A 14,204-nucleotide genomic window follows, 5' to 3' on the forward strand; every position below is an offset into this window, starting at 1 on the left:
AGAGGTCTTTCACATCCCTTGTAAGTTGGATTCCTAGGTATTTTATTCTCTTTGAAGCAATTGTGAATGGGAGTTCACTCATGATTTGGCTCTCTGTTTGTCTGTTATTGGTGTACAAGAATGCTTGTGATTTTTGTACATTAATTTTGTATCCTGAGACTTTGCTGAAGTTGCTAATCAGCTTAAGGAGATTTTGGGCTGAGACAATGGGGTTTTCTAGATATACAATCATGTCATCTGCAAACAGGGACAATTTGACTTCCTCTTTTCCTAATTGAATACCCTTTATTTCCTCCTCCTGCCTGATTGCTCTGGCCAGAACTTCCAGCACTATGTTGAATAGGAGAGGTGAGAGAGGGCATCCCTGTCTTGTGCCAGTTTTCAGAGGGAATGCTTCCAGTTTTTGCCCATTCAGTATGATATTGGCTGTGGGTTTGTCATAGATAGCTGTTATTATTTTGAGATATGTCCCATCAATACCTAATTTATTGAGAGTTTTTAGCATGAAGCGTTGTTGAATTTTGTCAAAGGCCTTTTCTGCATCTATTGAGATAATCATGTGGTTTTTGTCTTTGGTTCTGTTTATATGCTGGATTACATTGACTGATTTGCGTATGTTGAACCAGCCTTGCATCCCAGGGATGAAGCCCACTTGATCATGGTGGATAAGCTTTTTGATGTGCTGCTGGATTCGGTTTGCCAGTATTTTATTGAGGATTTTTGCATCAATGTTCATCAAGGATATTGGTCTGAAATTCTCTTTTTTGGTTAAGTCTCTGCCAGGTTTTGGTATCAGGACGATGCTGGCTTCGTAAAATGTGTTAGGGAGGATTCCCTCTTTTTCTATCGATTGGAATAGTTTCAGAAGGAATGGTACCAGTTCCTCCTTGTACCTCTGGTAGAATTCAGCTGTGAATCCATCAGGTCCTGGACTCTTTTTGGTTGGTAAGCTATTGATTATTGCCACAATTTCAGAACCTGTTATTGGTCTATTCAGAGATTCAACTTCTTCCTGGTTTAGTCTTGGGAGGGTGTATTTGTCGAGGAATTTATCCATTTCTTCTAGATTTTCTAGTTTATTTGCATAGAGGTGTTTGTAGTATTCTCTGATGGTAGATTGTATTTCTGTGGGATCGGTGGTGATATCCCCTTTTTCGTTTTTTATTGCATCTATTTGATTCTTCTCTCTTTTCTTCTTTATTAGTCTTGCTAGCGGTCCATCAATTTTGTTGATCTTTTCAAAAAACCAGCTCCTGGATTCATTAATTTTTTGAAGAGTTTTTTGTGTCTCTATTTCCTTCAGTTCTGCTCTGATTTTAGTTATTTCTAGCCTTCTGCTAGCTTTTGAATGTGTTTGCTCTTGCTTTTCTAGTTCTTTTAATTGTGATGTTAGGGTGTCAGTTTTGGATCTTTCCTGCTTTCTCTTGTGGGCATTTAGTGCTATAAATTTCCCTCTACACACTGCTTTGAATGTGTCCCAGAGATTCTGGTATGTTGTGTCTTTGTTCTCGTTGGTTTCAAAGAACATCTTTATTTCTGCCTTCATTTCATTATGTACCCAGTAGTCATTCAGGAGCAGGTTGTTCAGTTTCCATGTAGATGAGCGGTTTTGAGTGAGTTTCTTAATCCTGAGTTCTAGTTTGATTGCACTGTGGTCTGAGAGACAGTTTGTTATAATTTCTGTTCTTTTACATTTGCTGAGGAGAGCTTTACTTCCAACTATGTGGTCAATTTTGGAATAGGTGTGGTATGGTGCTGAAAAAAATGTGTATTCTGTTGACTTGGGGTGGAGAGTTCTGTAGATGTCTATTAGGTCCACTTTATGTAGAGCTGAGTTCAATTCCTGGATATCCTTGTTAACTTTCTGTCTCGTTGATCTGTCTAATGCTGACAGTGGGGTGTTAAAATCTCCCATTATTATTGTGTGGGAGTTTAAGTCCCTTTGTAGGTCACTGAGGACTTGCTTTATGAATCTGGGTGCTCCTGTGTTGGGTGCATATATATTTAGGATAGTTAGCTCTTCTTGTTGAATTGATCCCTTTACCATTATGTAATGGCCTTCTTTGTCTCTTTTGATCTTTGTTGGTTTAAAGTCTATTTTATCAGAGACTAGGATTGCAACCCCTGCCTTTTTTTGATTTCCAGTTGCTTGATAGATCTTCCTCCATCCCTTTATTTTGAGTCTATGTGTGTCTCTGCACGTGAGATGGGTTTCCTGAATACAGCACACTGATGGGTCCTGACTCCTTATCCAGTTTGCCAGTCTGTGTCTTTTGATTGGAGCATTTAGCCCATTTACATTTAACGTTAATATTGTTATGTGTGAATCTGATCCTGTCATTATGATGTTAGTTGGTTATTTTGCTCGTTAGTTGCTATAGTTTCTTCCTAGCCTCGATGGTCTTTACAATTTCGCATGTTTTTGCAGTGGCTGGTACCGGTTGTTCCTTTCCATGTTTAGTGCTTCCTTCAGGAGCTCTTTTAGGGCAGGCCTGGTGGTAACAAAATCACTCAGCGTTTGCTTGTCTGTAAAGTATTTTATTTCTCCTTCACTTATGAAGCTTAGTTTGGCGGGATAGGAGATTCTGGGTTGAAAATACTTTTCTTTAAGAATGGTGAATATCGGCCCCCACTCTCTTCTGGCTTGTAGAGTTTCTGCTGAGAGATCAGCTGTTAGTCTGATGGGCTTCCCTTTGTGGGTAACCCGACCTTTCTCTCTGGCTGCCCTTAACATTTTTTCCTTCATTTCAACTTTGGTGAATCTGACAATTATGTGTCTTGGAGTTGCCCTTCTCGAGGAGTATCTTTGTGGCGTTCTCTGTATTTCCTGAATCTGAATGCTGGCCTGCCTTGCTAGATTGGGGAAGTTCTCCTGGATAATATCTTGCAGAGTGTTTTCCAACTTGGTTCCATTCTCTCCATCATTTTCAGGTACACCAATCAGACGTAGGTTTGGTCTTTTCACATAGTCCCAAATTTCTTGGAGGCTTTGTTCATTTCTTTTTATTCTTTTTTCTCTAAACTTTCCTTCTCTCTTCATTTCATTCATTTCATCTTCCATCAGCGATACCCTTTCTTCCAGTTGATCTCATCTGCTACTGAGGCTTCTGCAATCTTCGCGTAGTTCTCGAAACTTGGCTTTCAGCTCCATCATCTCCTTTAAGCCCTTCTCTCCATTGGTTATTCTAGTTATCCATTCTTCTAATTTTTTTTCAAAGTTTTTAACTTCTTTGCTATTGTTTTGAATTTCCTCTCGTAGCTCAGAGTAGTTTGATCGTCTGAAGCCTTCTTCTCTCTTCTCATCAAAGTCATCCTCCATCCAGCTTTGTTCCGTTGCTGGTGAGGAACTGCGTTCTTTTGGAGGACGAGAGGTGCTCTGTTTTTTAGAGTTTCCAGTTTTTGTGCTCTGTTTTTTCCCCATCTTTGTGGTTTTATCTACTTTTTGTCTTTGATGATGGTGATGTACAGATGGGTTTTTGGTGTGGATGTCCTTCCTGTTTGTTAGTTTTCCTTCTACCAGACAGGACCCTCAGCTGCAGGTCTGTTGGAGTTTACTAGAGGTCCACTCCAGACCCTGTTTGGCTGGGTGTCAGCAGCGGTGGCTGCAGAGCAGTGGATTTTCGTGAGACCACAAATTCAGCTGTCTGATAGTTCCTCTGAAAGTTTTGTCTCAGAGGAGTACCGGGTTGAATGAGGTGTCAGTCTGTCCCTACTGGGGGTGTGCCTCCCAGTTAGGCTGCTCAGGGGTGAGGGACCCACTTTAGGAGGCAGTCTGTCCGTTCTCAGATCTCCAGCTGCATGCTGGGGGAACCACTACTCTCTTCAAAGCTGTCAGTCAGACAGGGACATTTAAGTCTGTGGAGGTTCTTGCTGAGTTTTTGTTTGTCTGTGCCCTGCCCCCAGAGGTGGAGCCTACAGAGGCAGGCAGGCCTCCTTGAGCTGTGGTGGGCTCCACCCAGTTCGAGCTTCCTGGCTGCTTTGTTTACCTAAGCAAGCCTGGGCAATGGCGGGCGCCCCTCCCCCAGCCTCGCTGCCGCCTTGCAGCGTGATCTCAGACTGCTGTGCTAGCAATCAGCGAGACTCCGTGGGCATAGAACCCTCCGAGCCAGGTGCGGGACACAATCTCCTAGTGTGCCGTTTTCCAGGCCCGTTGGAAAAGCGCAGTATTAGGATGGGACTGACTCGATATTCCAGGTGCCGTCTGTTTCCCCTTTCTTTGACTAGGAAAGGGAACTCCCTGACCCCTTGCGCTTCCCGAGTGAGGCAATGCCTCGCCCTGCTTCGGCTCGCGCACAGTGCGCTTCACCGACTGTCCTGCACCCACTGTTAGGCACTCCCTAGTGAGATGAAACCGGTACCTCAAGCAGAATTGCAGAAATCACCAGTCTTCTGTGTCGCTGGGGCTGGGAGCTGGAGACGGGAGCTGTTCCTATTCGGCCATCTTGGCCTGTTTTCTTTTTTCTATAGCAGTGCTATCCAGGAAAACTTTTTATGCTAAAGGAAATGTTCTATATCTGTGCTGTTCAATATAGTAGCCACTAACCACATGTGACCATTGAGCAGTTCAAATGTGGCTAGTATGACTGAGGAACTGAAGTTTTAATTAATCTTCATAAATTTACATTTACATAGCTACATGTGACTAGTGTCTACTGAATGTGACAGTACAGTTCTATAGTGTATTAACTTTATCAGAAAGTGGTAATAGTTTAATTACATAGTTACTCTCGTTATTTTATTTATACAGGAACCTATTTTCAGAATTGTACTTAAAGATATCTGTAATAATGTTGAGTCTTCCTTAAGATTAAATTATCATTGTGATTAAATTATAATTTTTTTTTCGAAGTTCTATTAGAAGGTAAACAGGCACACTTTTTCCTTTTTCCTATGACATAAATATTGCTACAATGTGCATTGTAATGAATGAATCATTTTTATTCATCTCTGTTTTCATTTTTTGTCATAAAGTTTAGTCACTTATCTTTGTGTTGAATGGGCTAGAGGGCTGTTCAGGCTGATGAGGGAAATAGCAGGTGGTAGGAATTAGCAGTGGGTGATGATTTTCTGCATTCATGCAAAGGAATAAATAGAAAAAAATGGAATCAGTAGGACTTGAGATTTAAGTCCTTGGTGGTTTGGAGGACCATTTGGTAGAGCTACCACAAGACACTTGCAAAAATATGATTATTTAACGCAAAAGATTAATGAAAGCAGATGCCAAGTAGAACTTATCCTGGAAAGTATCCAGCCTGAGTTGTTTTGCAGTCATGGAGAGAAGGTGATTGTAAAATCTTTTCATTAATTAAAAAACAAATTAATGATCATAACAACTAAGTGCAAATGTCAAAAGTCATGCAGCAGTTTTTATAGTAACAATGTTTTCTAATCAGGATGCAATAAAATGATGTGATATTTTCAGGTATGTGTGCTCTGTTTAATACTCATAATTCAATCTGATGATGTCAAATCTTTATTTTTAGGGGATTTACTTTTACTCGAGGGACTAAAATTGAGCAATTTTAAGAGTACATGGGATCCTGGATTAGAAAGCTGTAGTACAGGCTTAGTAGAGGAGTATTTCTACTAGCATCAACTATTCTGTGTAAGGAACGGTCTGTTGCTTCTGCACCTTACACTTCCTCTATCACTCTCCATATACCTATTTAAAGAGACTAGTTCTCTCTGACTAACCTTTTATTGATGCCCTTAAAATCTTTATTTCTATCTAGGGTGAGCCCGTCACTTTCTGTGAGGAGAGTTTTGTAAAGCACCGCTCAAGCGTGATGAAACAGTTCCTGGAAACTGCCATTAACCTCCAGCTTTTTAAGCAGGTAAGAGTGGACCTCCACATTTTTCTTTTGTAAGAGAACATTGTCAGTTTTACACATTTGTATTACTGTAAAACTATGTACACACCCTGAGTAGCATTTTTTCTAGAATGTCAGGAAATTTTTGTTTCTTTTGTAACTCATAGCTGGTTATGACATAGCACTCTAGAAATATTATGTAATAACTTTGCTATTAAAAAATTTCTCACCAAATGTGGCTGAGCTTAAAGTCTCATTGAGGAAGAATATACATTCACAGAAGAAGCAGCAACATGACTAGTTTTACTTATATAAGGCATCTTAGAAGAAGTTATTTTGGTATGGTGGATTGATATGGTAAACTAAAAAACTGTATTTTTATAGGATTATTCCATTGTAATATAGTTTATAAAATAGTTCATAAAATGAATATTTAACTTTTTAAGCTTTGTAAGACTTTTTAGTACTCATACATTCAGAATTAATAATAAGACTCATAGTTATGCTGTTTGTCCTGATTTTTGGTTCAGAAAATGTAATTGCTATTTCAAAAAAGCAGTAACTAGACATCAGATTTCAGAAATTTTGGATGCACTGCTTCTGTCATTCCATTGTGTAATCATAGCAAGTCTCATAAATTGGGTTGTCTTAGTTTCTGTATACAAAATTTTAATTAAGTTCTTAACACCTGTTTTTCTTATTCCATGTAAAGTTTAAAGTTTACTTTAAACTATTAAGTGTAAAGTTTACTATGTGAATTAAACATTTAATGACGACCTACTGTGTGTCATAAACTGTGCTCAGGGCCAGGATACAAATATGAATAAAAACTCAGTAATGCCCTTGAGAAGCTGACAGTCTAATAATTTTTTTTGAACTGTTAGAAGGGAAGATACTATATCACTCAAAATAACCTTCAAATTAGGTCAGTAAAGAAGTCAGCATGGCAACAATTAATGCTACTACTTCTGAAGAAATTTTAAAAAATAAGCTGAGATTACAAAATACTCTGGGGCAGGGGAGATACCTGTCTTCCAATAAGTGAAGTTTTACATTAAGGAAAGGGTTAAGGTTATCCTATACACAAACTTAAGGAGCATGGATTTCAGGATCAGAGATGTCTTGTGAATTTCCAAAAAAGAGTGGCTGCTTTTGGAGCTTTTTGTCCCTAGAGGTCTCCAAGCATAGACTCAATTACTTCCCAGGGTTGAAAGGAAGATCAAGTGATAGTGCTTTATAAATGCTGAAGTATAGCACAGTACAGTCCTAAGCTAGTCATGCAGTGCATGCTTGTTGAGTAAAATATCAGCACCTTTTCGTATTTTTCTCTATCAAGAAGAGGCACTGTCTTCCATTATCAAAACTGAGTTGTGAAGATTAAATTTTATGGGAGTTAGGGATTGAATGGGTAGGTAGAATATCTAACTTACTTCCCTTTGATCATGAGCTTCTGTAACTAGTTCCTTACCACTTAATAAAGTTAATAAAACAGTAATTTTTTTGCATAGTTGCAGAAGCATTTACTTTTTAGGAGTCACGTATAGTTGGGTTACATCTTGACTGTATCAGAGAATATCTGTTTTACATGAGTACATATTTCTTTTTCTTTAAAATAGAAATATTACCACCTACCTCACAGGATTATAATAAGGTTTATGTGAAGTAACACATGTACACTCTCAGCACAGTGCATGGTGCCTTGTTGATGCTCAGCAAATCTTAATGTCTGCCTCATTCTTAGAGAAATTACATTAACAAAATACATATCTGTGTAGGACTTTTAAAAAATACAGTTTGGTCAAGGAAGTTAAATGTAAAATATGAAAATGGTCAATCAAACAACTAATTATGTGGACAATGTGGATAGTCTTACTTGCACAAATTGACTGTCTTCTAGAACTTGATATGCTCATGATTCTTAAAAAAGTGATACGTGAAGATAGTCCTGAAAGGATTGAAAAGATTCTTGTTGACAGAGTTTCACAAACTTCTAAAAGAAGAGTCAATTGGTAAAAAACTAACACAGATGAATCCTCAAAGATACTACTGATATGGCTGAAAAAGTATAAAAATATTTATTAGGTACAAAAGATTTATGACTATGACTTTGTGATCCATTATAGGTCTAGAATTATTCAGGTTATCTCTTAGAACAGCTTATGCTTCAAATTTGAGAGGACTTTGACCCAGGAAAGCAGCATATAATTTTAAGGAAAGAGTTAAAGTGAAGTTTTATTTCTGATAATATGGCAGGGTAGGATCCATAGATAACCTACATACTACAATTTAAAAGTAATATTTAAAGAACTCCTTATGTTGAGACAGTATAGGAGACAAAACCTAGTGCTCACTTTACAAGATGAGAAGTGTAATAGGAAACCCAATTCCTGTAATTCTGAGAAGACTTAATGTACAAGTAAACTAGAAATAAAGGTGTTTGCTTTCTCAGTCAGTTTCATGGGGATCTGTAAGGAAACTCATACATGCAAAGCATTAGTGCTGGGTAGAGGGAAGGGAAAAGTGCTGTTAAGAAGTAACTACATGTCAGTCTGCACAGAAATTTGCAGCCTGAATTAATATTTTCAGATTTTGGCTGACAAAACTCAAAGCAAATTTAAAGGACCCTAAATGTTAGTGCCCCCAGACCTCAGGAAGAGGCAAACATATATTCACTCTTCAGGAAATCACCTTCAGCCAGGCATCAAATAATTCTTCCAGCTAAAATTCCAAAAGGAAATTTTACTGTTAAAAATTATTAAAAGGGCCGGGCGCAGTGACTCACAGGAGAAAAAATTATTAGATCCTAGCAACGGGTACCTGTAATCCCAGCACTTTGGGAGGCCGAGGCGGGCAGATCACGAGGTCAGGAGATCGAGACCATCCTGGCTAATACGGTGATACCCCGTCTCTACTAAAAAAAAAAAAAATCCAAAAAAATTAGCTGGGCGTGGTGGCAGGTGCCTATAGTCCCAGCTACTTGGGAGGCTGAGGCAGAAGAATGGCATGAACCTGGGAGGAGGAGCTTGCAGTGACTGAGATTGTGCCACTGCACTCCAGCCTGGGCAACAGAGTGAGACTCTGTCTCAAAAAAAAAAAAAAAAGAAAAAATTATTAAAAATACAACGAAAGAAATTATAAATGAGAGCTGGCAGAAACAACAGATGAAACTGACTGCAAAGACATTAAATATTGGAATTATCAGAAATAGAATATGAAAATATCCGTGTTTAACATGTTGAAAGAAGAAACAAGCTTTAAAATGTTCAGAGAAGAAAAACTTTAAAGAGTGCAAAGCCAATTTTGAAAAGGTTGCAAATAAACTTCTGTTAAGGAAACATGTAATAATTGAAATTAAATAAGTTGATGGGTGTAATTTCAGATCAAATCTAAGTGAAGAGAGGTTTGCTAAGCTGAAGATATATTTGAAAAAGAAGTTATACAGAATATGGTATGGAAAGACAGAGAGATAGAAAATATAGGAAGTTGATAGACATAGAGGGTAGACTAAGAATGTCCTTAAATTCGTATAGTCAGTTCTAATAGGTGAGGACAGAAAATGGAACACAGACAGTAGTTGAAAGGATAGTGCCAGAACCAATGAAAATACACTTCATAAATTTACAAATTTATGAAGTCTTAACATCCAAACTGAATAAAGAAGAATCTATGCCCACACACAGTGTATATTCAGCTATAAAACACTAAAGAAAAGGGAAATTTTTTTAAATAGGAGAAAAAAGATTACCTTCAAAGGAGCAACATATTGACAGCTTACTTCGCAGCAGCAACAATGGAATCTAGAAGATACTGGCATGATATCTTCAATGTGTTGAGAAAAAATATGTAGAATTCTGTGTCAAACAAAACACCTTTTAATTATGAGTGACATGAGGACATTTCCCAACAAAAACTGAGTTTGCCCCCCTTGTGTTGGTTTTATTAATGTGTCCACTTGGCTAGGCTACCATCCCCAATTATTCCATCAAACTAATTTAGGTTTTGCTATGAAAGGATTTTAAAGATAAAATTAAAACTCCTAATCATTTGACTATAAATAAAGAAGATTATTCTAGATAATCTAATTGGTGGACCTATCTGAATCACTTGGAAAGCCTTAAAAAGAGGACTAACCAGCCTGGGCAGCATAGTGAAACCCTGTTTCTACAAAAAATACAAAAATTAGCTGGATGTGATGGTGCACACCTATAGTCCCAGCTACTATGGAGGCTAACGTGGATCACCTGAGCCCAGGAGGTTGAGACTGCAGTGAGCTGTGAGCATGCCTGCCACTGCACTCCAGCCTGGGCGACAGAGTGAGACCCTGTGTCAAAACAAGCAAACAACAACAACAGCAACAAAACAGGTGTAAGGTTTCCTTCAGAGAGAGAATAATTCTACTTATGGAAGACAGCTTGGGCCTTTGCCCCTTAGTTCAAGACTGCCCATGATTTTCCCTTACTGACAACCTGTCCTGTGAATTTCACACTTGCTTAGCCAGCCCTACGATCATGTAGGACAATTCCTTCTCATAAATCTCATGTGTGTATGTATATATATAGAATCTCCAACAGTTTTTTCTTCTCTGGTTGAACCCTGACTGATACACCTACAGCAAAAAGAAATCCTTAAGGAAGTACTTTAAGGAAGTACCTCAGGGAGAAAATTTTCTCAAATGAAAGAACCAGGTTGTAAGGTCCGAGATACAAGGAGTAAGGAAGAGCAAAAGATGTGTTAAATATATGGATTAAATTGAAGCAGTGTTGACTGTATAAGGCAGGCAAATTATTCCATATGTTCAAGAATCAAATGGCTCCAATTCAAATTCCAAAAAGTTCCTGTTTTGCTTATTGCAAAATCATACGAAATTTTCAAACACTAAAAAATTTCCCTCTGAGAAAGGTGTCAGCTGTTTTTTTTTGTTTTTTTTTTTGTTTTGTTTTGTTTTGACACAGGGTCTTGCTCTGTTGCCCAGGCTGGAGTGCAGTGGCGTGATCTCGGCTCACTACAACCTCTGCCTCCTAGGTTCAAGCAATCCTCCTGCCTCAGCCTCCTGAGTAGCTGGGATTACTGGCACATGCCATGATGTCAGCTATTCTTATTGGAACTCCTAGCATATACAGTTTAGCAAAAAAAAAAAAAAAAAAAAAAAAAAAATGTGTAAAGATTTAGAAACAAACATACCAAACTGACATTTTTCTTTGGAGATAGATGTTTCTTAAGACATGATGGAATAAATTTGACTTGATTGAAATTCAGAACATTTAGTCATCAAAAAACAGTATATTTGCAATACGTACAAATTGTTCAAGGATTTAGAATCTACAGTATAATAAACAAACTACCACATGCCAGTAAAAACGTATCATCCAATATAATTTAATTGTTCAAAAGATTTGAATAGGCACATGCAGATGAAGAAACTTACATCACTAATAATGATCAGCAAGTTACACAGCCTCATTTGTAATCAGAGAATGTCAAATAAAAAACAATGAAATAGTACTTCACAGTCACCAGACTGGCCAAGTTTTAAAAACCTGAAAATCCCCAATTTGGGCAAAAACATAGAGCAAGGGACAAAGATTTAACTCTTTATTGGAGTGTAAATCTGCACAAGTTAACACTTTGGTACTACCCTTTTATTTTTAGAATATGAATTTCCTATGACCCAGAAATTGCATTCTGAAACGTGCACCAAAAGTCATTTACCAAAATTGCTCATGAAAGCAAAGTCTGGATGTAATCTTAGATATCCATCAGTGTTAAAATCAATAGATTGTTATATCCATACAACAGAACACTAAACATCAGGGAAATGAATTAACTACAGCCAAACTGAAAATGAGTGAATCGAAAGGAACAAGTTGCTGAAGAAGGTACATGATGAGACATTTTATGTAATGTTCAAAACCAAGAAAAGCTAAATAATATATTATTTAGGTAAACATTTATGTGATAAAATCATAAAAAAAGGCAAATCTTGACTGTTACATAAAGTGTTCTATAAATATAACCACTATTCTTTGTAAGCTATTTAAAATAAATTTTAAAGTCTGTCAAATAAGCACCAATATTGTGATTTTGATCCTCAAGAAAAAAAAAGCAAAGAAAAAATAAACTGAAAGGATTGTGGACTCCTCTATAGAAAGGAAGAAGAAAGAATATAATATAAAGAAAAAAGAATCTATGCCCACACACAGTGTATATTCAGCTATAAAACATTAAAGAAAAAGGGACATCTTTTTCTTTAAATAGGAGAAGAAAGATTACCTTCAAAGGAGCAACATATTGACTGCTTACTTCACATCAGTAACAATGGAATCTAGAAGATGCTGGCATGACATCTTCAATGTGTTGAGAAAGAAATACCTAAAATTCTATGCCAAACAAAACACCTTTTAATTATAAGTGACATGAGGACATTTCCCAACAAAAACTGAGTTTGCCCCCCTTGTGTTGGTTTTATTAATGTGTCCACTTGGCTAGGCTACCATCCCCAATTATTCTATCAAACAGTAATTTAAGTTTTGTTATGAAGGTATTTTAAAGATAAAATTAAAACTCTTAATCATTTGACTATAAATAAGATTATTCTAGATAATCTAATTGGTGGACCTATCTGAATCACTCGGAAAGCCTTAAAAAGAGGACTAACCAGCCTGGGCAGCATAGTGAAACCGTGTTTCTACAAAAAATACAAAAGTGAGCTGGATGTGGTGGTGCACACCTGTAGTTCTAGCTACTGGGTGAGGCTAACTAGGGAGATACTTAAAGGGGGGGACTTTTTTTAAAAATTATACTTTAAGTTTTAGGGTACACGTGCACAACATGCAGGTTTGTTACATATGTATAAGGAAAGACAGTGTTCTCCTAGTTTACTTATCATTTTAAAAATATTTCAGTTGTGTAATTTTTGTTGTATTTTTTAAAAATTTTAATTGACAACAGTGTGTGTTTATGGGGTACAATGTGATGTTTCGATATACACATACACGTAATAGAATGATTATATCAAGCTAATTAACATGTCTATCACCACACATTTTTTAGAATGCTGAGGACATTTATAATCTACTTTTTTAGGCCAGTCACAGTGGCTCATGCTGGTGAGCCCAGCACTTTGTGAGGCTGATGAGGGTGGATCACCTGAGGTCAGGAGTTTGAGACCAACCTGGCCAACATGGTGAAACCCCATCTCTAATAAAAATACAAAAATTAGCTAGGCAAGGTGTCACATGCCTGTAATCCCAGCTACACAGGAGGCTGAAGCAGAAGAATAGCTTGAACCCGGGCGGCAGAGGTTGCAGTGAGCCGAGGTTGTGCCAGTGCACTCCAGCCTGGGCGACAGAGCAAGACTCCATCTCAAAGAAACAACAACAACAACAACAAAAAGCAAAAACCCTATTCTTTTAGCAATTTTGAAGTACAATACATTAGTATTAACTGTGGTCACTATACCATGCAGTAGATCTCAAAAACCTATTTCTCTTGTCTAACTGAAACTTTGTATCCTTTGATCAAAATCTTCCCCTCCCCTGGACACTCCTTCCTTCAGTCAACAAAGCATAAGCTACTAACTATCCTTGCTTTATTATTATTATTTAAATTGTTAATATTTAATTAAAGTATTGTGTTAAAATATATATATTTTTAATGTCTATACATCATCCAGTAATAGGCTGTATTTTCATTGACAGTTGACTTCTTAACCTCTTTTGGTCTCAGTTTCTGCATCTGTAACATGAGTTAGAGTAAAAGATCACTGAGTTTGAGATACCTCTCATCTCTAACATTCCATGATACTTTGAAATAAACATAGCTTAGATGGATGATAGTGGGTTCCATTTGTATGAATTTCTCTTTAGATAATGGATTTGGAAGGAATCCCAGAAACAGTTCCTTAAATCCACAACTCTGACATTACTGTCTTTCTTTAGCTAGCAGCTTTACAAAGATTTAAGCCATTATTTTCAGGTCTCTTACTTTTATCTCATACTAATACAATGAAGGAAATTATTTTCTTCTGTACGTTGCTTGTTATTAAGGCCCCTGGAACTGAAGTTTTTTCTGCTTATCTTACCATACATTCGCCGTGGCTAAGGACCATGGCAAAACCAAACTTTTCCCCCAAAACCTTTCCTACCATTCATATAGTAATATAAATGTGTATTTCTCAAACTTTTCTATCCAACAGAGTGCCCCCCATGGCAGAAGAGAATGCATTTTTTAAAGAGTATGGGGGTGGCTGTATGAGCTCACTGATAAGCACATTTTAGGAAGCATTCTGCATTTTTCCAAAACATTTATACATGTTGTACATTCTATATCACAACATAGCAGTGTTTATTTTAAAGTGAAAGCATTTTAAATACTGGTTGTATTACCCTCTTCTTA

The 14,204-nt window shown here is 37.3% G+C and overlaps 1 protein-coding gene across 12 annotated transcripts in view; it reads left to right on the forward strand.

Annotated features, from left to right (window-relative positions):
- Positions 1–14,204, forward strand: part of DENND1B (DENN domain containing 1B) — a 292,006-nt gene that overhangs the window by 206,934 nt on the left and 70,868 nt on the right. For all 12 annotated transcript variants that reach the window (XM_055234175.2, XM_055234177.2, XM_063613729.1 and 9 more), the window contains one exon: positions 5,733–5,834. In XM_055234175.2, coding sequence (XP_055090150.1) covers positions 5,733–5,834 — 102 coding nt within the window. The remainder of the gene's footprint in view (positions 1–5,732; positions 5,835–14,204) is intronic.

The sequence above is a fragment of the Symphalangus syndactylus genome, chromosome 19 (assembly GCF_028878055.3).
Source record: "Symphalangus syndactylus isolate Jambi chromosome 19, NHGRI_mSymSyn1-v2.1_pri, whole genome shotgun sequence".
NCBI classification, from domain to species: domain Eukaryota; kingdom Metazoa; phylum Chordata; class Mammalia; order Primates; family Hylobatidae; genus Symphalangus; species Symphalangus syndactylus.